Source organism: Pristiophorus japonicus, chromosome 30 (assembly GCF_044704955.1).
Source record: "Pristiophorus japonicus isolate sPriJap1 chromosome 30, sPriJap1.hap1, whole genome shotgun sequence".
Lineage (NCBI taxonomy): Eukaryota > Metazoa > Chordata > Chondrichthyes > Pristiophoridae > Pristiophorus > Pristiophorus japonicus.
In genome coordinates, this window is record NC_092006.1 from 1394375 (window position 1) to 1402858 (window position 8484).

Here is an 8484-nt window from a genome sequence, read left to right on the forward strand (position 1 = left end):
GGGAGGTGGCGTGCGGGGGGGGGGGGGCTGGTGTACAGGGGTTTGGAGGGTGCGTGGGGAGTGGGAGGGGGAATGGGAGATGGTGGTGGGGGGAGGGGTGTGGTGACCTGCTCTGACCTGACAGGTTGTGGGTAGCTGGGGGGGGAGAGGAGGAGGGTGGTGACCTGGTCTGACGGGTTGGTTGGGAGATGGGTGGGGGGCGGTGGAGATGGACGTGCAGTCACCTGATGGGATGTGAGCGGGGGGAGGGGGTACGGGAGGAGGGGGGGTGACACGGGGAGCGGGCACCTGGGGAGGAGGGGGTGCACCTGGGGGGAAGGGTCACCTGGGTGGATGGGGGTTGACGGGGGGAGGGAATGTGACGGGGAGGGGGCACCTGGGGAGGAGGGGGGGTGACGGGGGAGGGGGAGGAGGTATGACAGGGAGGGGGGGTGACGGGGGGTGCCTGGGAGGGGGCACCTGGGGGGAGGGAGGAGGGGGGGTGACGGGGGAGGGGGAGGAGGTATGACAGGGAGGGGGGGTGACGGGGGGTGCCTGGGAGGGGGAACCTGGGGGGAGGGGGGGTGACGGGGAGGGGGGTGACTGGAGGGGGTACGGGGGAGGGGGGTGCAGGGAGGGGGTACGGGGCGAGGGGGGTGACGGGGAGGGGGTACGGGGGGAGTGGGGGTGACGGGGAGGGGGGTGACGGGGAGGGGGGGAGGGGGGTACGGGGGAGGGGGTGACGGGGGGAGGGGGGTGATGGGGAGGGGGTGACGGGGGAGGGGGAGGGGGGGGTGACGGGAGGGGGGTGACGGGGGGTGGTGGGGAGGGGGTATGGGGGGAGGGGGTACGGGGGAGACGGGGGAGGGCGGGTGACGGGGGTAGGGGGTGACGGGGTACGTGTGGAGGGGGGTGATTAGGGAGGGGGTGGGGGGGGTGATGGGGAGGGGGTACGGGGGTGACGGGGGAGGGGGTACGGGGGGAGAGGGGGTGACGGGGGAGGGGGTACGGGGGCTACGGGGGGAGGGGGTGACGGGGGAGTGTGTACGGGGGTACGTGGGTGACGGGGGAGGGTGTACGGGGGGAGGGGGGGTGACGGGGGTGATAGGGGAGGGGGTACGGGGGGAGGGGGGGTGACGGGGGTGATAGGGGGGGTGATGGGGGAGGTGGGGTGACGGGGGGAGGGGGGGTGACGGGGGGGAGGTGCGGGGGAGGGGGGTGACGGGGGGGGGGAGGTGCGGGGGAGGGGGGTGACGGGGGAGGGGGTACGGGGGGAGGGGGTACGGGGGGAGGGGGTGACGGGGGAGTGTGTACGGGGGTACGTGGGTGACGGGGGAGGGTGTACGGGGGGAGCGGGGGTGATAGGGGGGGTGATGGGGGTGACGGGGTGATGGGGGGAGGGGGTACGGGGGAGGGGGGTGACGGGGGAGGGAGGTTGGGGGGAGGTGGGGTGACGGGGGGAGGGGGGGTGACGGGGGGGAGGTGCGGGGGAGGGGGGTGACGGGGGAGGGGGTACGGGGGGAGGGGGTACGGGGGGGTACGGGGGTGACGGGGGAGTGTGTACGGGGGTACGTGGGTGACGGGGGAGGGGTTACGGGGGGAGGGGGGGTGATGGGGAGGGGGGGTACGGGGGGAGGGGGTGACGGGGGGGGGGGGGGAGGTGCGGGGGAGGGGGGTGACGGGGGAGGGGGTACGGGGGGAGGGGGTGACGGGGTAGGGGGTACGGGGGGGTACGGGGGTGACGGGGGAGTGTGTACGGGGGTACGTGGGTGACGGGGGAGGGGTTACGGGGGGAGGGGGGGTGATGGGGAGGGGGGGTACGGGGGGAGGGGGTGACGGGGGGGGGGGGGGAGGTGCGGGGGAGGGGGGTGACGGGGGAGGGGGTACGGGGGGAGGGGGTGACGGGGTAGGGGGTACGGGGGGGTACGGGGGTGACGGGGGAGTGTGTACGGGGGTACGTGGGTGACGGGGGGAGGGGGGGTGATGGGGAGGGGGGGTGACGGGGTGATGGGGGGAGGGGGTACGGGGGAGGGGGGTGACGGGGGAGGGAGGTTGGGGGGAGGTGGGGTGACGGGGGGAGGGGGGGTGACGGGGGGGAGGTGCGGGGGAGGGGGGTGACGGGGGAGGGGGTACGGGGGGAGGGGGTGACGGGGTAGGGGGTACGGGGGGGGTACGGGGGTGACGGGGGAGTGTGTACGGGGGTACGTGGGTGACGGGGGGAGGGGGGTGATGGGGGAGGTGGGGTGACGGGGGAGGGGGTGACGGGGGGGAGGTGCGGGGGAGGGGGGTGACGGGGGAGGGGTTACGGGGGGAGGGGGGGTGATGGGGGAGGGGGTACGGGGGGAGGGGGGGTGATGGGGAGGGGGGGTACGGGGGGAGTTGGGGGGGGGGTGACGGGGGGAGGGGGGGAGGTGCGGGGGAGGGGGGTGACGGGGGAGGGGGTATGGGGGGAGGGGGGGAGTTGGGGGGGGGTGACGGGGGAGGGGGTACGGGGTACGGGGGGGTGATGGGGAGGGGGGGTACGGGGGGAGTTGGGGGGGTACGGGGGTGACGGGGGAGTGTGTACGGGGGTACGTGGGTGACGGGGGAGGGGTTACGGGGGGAGGGGGGGTGATGGGGAGGGGGGGTACGGGGGGAGTTGGGGGGGTACGGGGGTGACGGGGGAGTGTGTACGGGGGTACGTGGGTGACGGGGGGAGGGGGGTGACGGGGGAGGGGTTACGGGGGGAGGGGGGGTGATGGGGGAGGGGGTACGGGGTACGGGGGGGTGATGGGGAGGGGGGGTACGGGGGGAGTTGGGGTACGGGGGTGACGGGGGAGTGTGTACGGGGGTACGTGGGTGACGGGGGGAGGGGGGGAGGTGCGGGGGAGGGGGGTGACGGGGGAGGGGGGAGGGGGGGTGATGGGGAGGGGGGGTACGGGGTACGGGGGGGTGATGGGGAGGGGGTACGGGGGGAGGGGGGGTGATGGGGAGGGGGGGTACGGGGGGGAGGTGCGGGGGAGGGGGGTGACGGGGGAGGGGTGACGGGGGGAGGGGGGGTGATGGGGAGGGGGGGTACGGGGGGAGTTGGGGGGGTACGGGGGTGACGGGGGAGTGTGTACGGGGTTACGTGGGTGACGGGGGGAGGGGGGGTGATGGGGAGGGGGGGTACGGGGGGGTGATGGGGAGGGGGGGTACGGGGGGGAGGTGCGGGGGAGGGGGGTGACGGGGAGGGGGTACGGGGTACGGGGGGGTGATGGGGAGGGGGGGTACGGGGGGAGTTGGGGGGGTACGGGGGTGACGGGGGAGTGTGTACGGGGGTACGTGGGTGACGGGGGGAGGGGGGGTGATGGGGAGGGGGGGTACGGGGTACGGGGGGGTGATGGGGAGGGGGGGTAAGGGGGGAGTTGGGGGGGGGTGACGGAGGTGCACTGACCTGCTCTGACTGACTGGCTGTGTGCATTGTGTTGCAGCAGGCCCCCTTGGCCCAGCCCGAATCGCCCAGTGCCTCCGGAGGGGACGACACGCGCTCGGTGGCAGAATCCGGGGAGTCGGACAAGGAGTCTGTGTGCAGCAGCTCCAACGGCAACAGCGGCGGTCGGGCCGGCGGCAAGGAGAAGGCGCGGAAGGAGAAGGAGAAGCGGCGGGCGGAGTCGGTGGCCAACAAGCTGGGCAGCTTCGGCAAGAGCCTGGGCAGCAAACTGAAGAAGAACATGGGCTTCATCCACAGCAAGGGCAGCCGGGCCGGGCAAAACGGCACAATGGAGAAGGGCAGAAAGAAGGGATCCCTGAAGTCGCAAAAGGGTAGCAAGGAGAGCAGCGTGGCGGAGAGCCCATCGCCGGGGGAACGGCCGGCCGGCAAGCCGCCGACCCCTGACCCCTACAAGTACAGCAACGACGTCAAGCTGAGCCTGAGCATCCTGCGGGCAGCCATGCAGGGCGAACGCAAGTTCATCTTCACCGGTCAGTTCACCACCAATCACCGCCACCCCTACCAGGAGGAGATGATCCAGCGCTACCTGACCGACGCTGAGGAGCGCTTCTTCACCGAGCAGGAGCAGAAGGAGGCGGGGAAGAAGGGGCCCTCCAATGGCAGTGTGCCCAAGAAGGCCGAGCAGGACGCCCTGACCCCAGCGGGGCGCTTTGACTCGCAGGAGCGACTGGCCGAGGACTCTGGGGCCGAGCTTCCCGCCAATCCCTACAGCCCCCCGGCGCAGGGCTTCGACAGCCCGGGGGCCCCTCAGCCGCCTCCGCCGTCGCTGGCCGCCAAGCTGTCCGCCTACCACGAGCCCCCCTTCTCCGGGGGAGGGGTGCTGACCATCCCGCGGCCCAGCCTCGTGTCGGCCGACCCCTGCTCCCAGCCGGCCGGCTACCCCGAGTCCCGGCGGCTGCTCGCCGGCGGCTCCTACAGCGGCCTGCCGTCCTACGCCACGCTGCCCCGGCACTGTGGGCAGGGTCGCACCCCGCCGGCGGGCAGCCCCGCCCGCTCCTCTCACCGCCAGCCCCACCCCCCCACCACCGACGAACCGCCTGACTACCCCACCTCCTCCTCCTGCAACAGCTCCTACCACAGCTTCAGCAACGGCCTCGCCGAGCAGTCGGACTGCCCAGGGCCGGAAGGGGGGGCCCAGGACACAGTCAAGGGCGGCTCCGCCTCCGGCCGCCACTTCTATAGCATCCAGCAGACCCGTTGCCGCCAGACGAACTGTAACTTCTACGGCCACCCGGAGACGGGGGATTATTGCTCGTGCTGCTACAGGGAGGAGCTGAAGAAGAGGGAACGCGAGCCCCCCTCGCACAAGTTCTGAGCTCTCGCCGCGCTTGGTTCCTGCAGCTCAGCCTCCGAGGGGGGCGTCACGCGATGGGAGAGGCGATAACGGCCGCCCCGGTGGGGTAAGGGGCGGAGGAGGAGGTCCCGATGGACAGCGCCGTGTCAAAGGTCGAGGTCGGAGGTCGGAGGTCTGGCCCGGCCCGGCCCGGCCCGGGAGAGTCTGGACCAGGAGAAAGTACCAGTTTCCAAACTCTTTATTTTTTTTTAATTGTCTCTTTCCCCCCCCTCCACCCCCCCCCCCCCCCACACACACACACACACATATAATATATATATATTTTTCCGCAGACGTGATTGTTATTTTTGGGTTTACTGAGTGTCGCACGTGATGGGCGAGGGGGGGAGTTGTTCCTGTTTTGCTCCAATCGTCTCCCCTCCCCAAAAGCTCCGCCGGAAGGGTGAATACCCAGCGGGAGAGGGGCCCCGACAACCGTCTCGCCAGGAGCTCCCCGAGAACCAGCCGTCGGGCGGGCTCAGAGTGTCTGCGGTCACCCTGAGTGCAGCCTGTAGCTGACCAGCTACACGCTCCCTCGGACAGTGCTCCCCCCCCCCCCCCCACACCCGTCGGGACCCTCCGCGGGGGGGGGAGGGCAGGGGGCTCCACGTGTCGTTACTGCTGTGTGGGCCGACAGGATCGACTGCAAGCTCGAGGCCACGGGTGGAGGAGTGAGGAGGAACCCAGCCTGCCTGACGACCGGGCACGCGAGGGTAACTCTCCCTCTGATAGTGCGAGGGTAACTCTCCCTCTGATAGTGCGAGGGTAACTCTCCCTCTGATAGTGCGAGGGTAACTCTCCCTCTGATAGTGCGAGGGTAACTCTCCCTCTGATAGTGCGAGGGTAACTCTCCCTCTGATAGTGCGAGGGTAACTCTCCCTCTGATAGTGCGAGGGTAACTCTCCCTCTGATAGTGCGAGGGTAACTCTCCCTCTGATAGTGCGAGGGTAACGCTCCCTCTGATAGTGCGAGGGTAACGTTGCATGGGGGGAGATTGCAGCGAGAGGCGGTGTTAATGTTGGACTGGGTATTGGGTGAGCCAAGGATCATCTGATGGGGTGGGATTTCAGGCTCTCAGAAATTGTCAGCAGCGTTCTCGAGTCCGAGAATACCCAGTGAGATTCCAGCGTAACCTGCTCCACAACCGTTTCCTGCGTACTCCCGGTTCTGTGGGAAGGGGTAGTGCACTCCAGGCCCTGTGTAACGACTCCCCTTGTACCTGTTGTATAGGTCAAAGATCATTAACACCGACTCCCGCCTCCAAACGCCTTGGGTTTTAGGAATAAATCCCATTTTAACAAAAAGGCTATTGCCTCCCCTCCAGAGTTAACTGCCTGCTCTTAAAGTGCCAGGTTCAAGGGGCGCTGAAAGACTCGATTTAAGAAAATGCAGTTTCATTAAGAGCTTGTTAATGGCACAGAAAAATAAACTGCCATCCATCCATTTTGTTAAAATTGCAGATGTTACCGCATTTCGATTTGGTATCGGCGTGGTTCAGTGGGTAGATCATGGGTTCAAATTCCACCCCAGAGACTTCAGCACAAAATCCAGGCCAACACTCCCAATGCAGCACTGAGGGAGTGCCGCACTGTCGGAGGGGCAGTACTGAGGGAGTGCTGCACTGTCGGAGGGGCGGTACTGAGGGAGTGCCGCACTGTCGGAGGGGCAGTACTGAGGGAGTGCCGCACTGTCGGAGGGGCAGTACTGAGGGAGTGCCGCACTGTCGGAGGGGCAGTACTGAGGGAGTGCCGCACTGTCGGAGGGGCAGTACTGAGGGAGCACCGTGCTGTCGGAGGGGCAGTACTGAGGGAGCGCCGCACTGTCGGAGGGGCAGTACTGAGGGAGTGCTGCACTGTCGGAGGGGCAGTACTGTGGGAGCCCCGCACTGTCGGAGGGGCAGTACTGAGGGAGTGCCGCACTGTCGGAGGGGCAGTACTGAGGGAGCCCCGCACTGTCGGAGGGGTGATACTGAGGGAGTGCTGCACTGTCGGAGGAGCGGTACTGAGGGAGCGCCGCACTGTAAGGAGTGTTCCCCCAGTCTGTGGGGTGGTGTTGGGGAAGAGAGCCCTCCCGCAGTCTCTGTAGATAATGATGAAGGGGCCCTCCCTCGGGCACATTCCCTCCCGTTACTGAACCCTCGGTGTCCGGCGGTGAGGGCGTAATGGGGGAGCGGGGACTCTGCACTATGTACCCCGGACTTGGCATTCAGTGTCGGGAAAGGAGGAGGCCACTCAGCCCCTTGAGTACAGCCCACCCTCACTAAAACACTAACCCTCACTATAACACTAATCCCTGTCACATACCAACTGGGTCTTCTGCTACGTTAAAGGCGCTTTATAAATGCAAGTTCCTGGGTTTGGGGACTGAGCCACAGTCAGGGACATTACCCGCTGCCCCTGCCCCGAGCGAGGAAGTGGACACACAGCAGCATGTCTGGGTCTCGGCCAAGCACGGCAGCCAGGATCCAGTGCCCGAGTGTGTGTATCCCCCTGTGATCGGGGAATGTCTGTACTCTGGGGGTGGGGGGGCTCGAGGAACAGAAGATCTCTCCACAAGGAGGGGACTGAGGTCACTCACTCCAGCTCCTCTGGGGGAGGTGCGGACTTGGTCGCAGTAGACCCAGACCCCAGCCCCCGCCCGTCCCTTCCATCTCTCGATTTCTCAGGAAAAGCAGGATCTGTGGGGGCACTTTGTGACTCAGTGTGGTTCCCTCTGGCCCAGCATCGCAGCCCCCTTGGAGAACCCAACCCCTGCTCCCCAGCAGAGGTGCCAGACCTGCTGGGATAAAGCCAGCTTCCACCGAGGCCCCTGCTGGTGCGGGGTGGGTGAAGGGGAGGGAACGATCGGGAGCGAGGGGTCTTGGCGGGAACCCTCCCCTTGCCCGCTACTTTTGCGTTTAGAAACATTGAATGTTATTTTTAATATGGAGATGCGGGTGGAATTGGCAAGAGATGGAACACAGAGAGCCGGAGAGAGAGATGGGAAGACGCAGAGTGCTGCTGGCACTGAATCCCCATTCTCGCCACAATCTGGTGCAGCTCGAAGCTGGGGCCCAGTGCTAACCATTGAACTCTGGGGGTCCGAATCCTGTCGCCTTGATGATGAGGACTGTAAATTGTCACTGTACAAAGTTAATCATTTTTAAAATCTCACACGGGCAGCCAGACCCTTGCAGAAGTTTCCCCCCACCATGGAGTGTCTGAGAACCACAAACATTATGTTTATCTCGGAGAGGGTTCGATGGTCCAGTGTGTAACACACTCAATGACTTTCTGTAAATTTTCAATGCTGTGTGTTAGTTAGAATGTACAGAACATAGAACATTTCTTTATTCACAGTATTTTTGGAATAAACTGAAAAATGAATAAAAGCTGTGTTTCTCGATTCTGTTTTAGGGGGGGAGGGAATCTCTGCCCCCGAGCCGGGGGGGGGGAATCTCTGCCCCCGAGCCGGGGGGGGTGCTACAGGGTTTCTACAATCAGTAACGATTGACGGGACAGAAGGTGTCCACAGTGACTGACAGCTCTGTTACCCAGACCCCATCCCTACCAATATTTTTCAAATGTTTAGCTCCCCACTCTCTCCCTTTTAAATGTTCAGCAGTGGAACTGAGCATCTGCGGGGTACTTACATGAAGCAGCATAGAAACACAGAAAATAGGTGCAGGAGTCAGCCCTTCGAGCCCGCACCACTATTAAAT

General features: G+C 66.2%; 1 protein-coding gene across 1 annotated transcript in view; it reads left to right on the forward strand.

Moving 5' to 3' along the window:
• Positions 1–8154, forward strand: part of otud7b (OTU deubiquitinase 7B) — a 52056-nt gene extending 43902 nt beyond the window's left edge. Inside the window, exon 15 of the mRNA XM_070868517.1 lies at positions 3432–8154. Within this exon, the coding sequence (XP_070724618.1) occupies positions 3432–4766 (1335 nt within the window). The 3' untranslated portion in view covers positions 4767–8154. The remainder of the gene's footprint in view (positions 1–3431) is intronic.
• Positions 8155–8484: the final 330 nt, after the last annotated feature.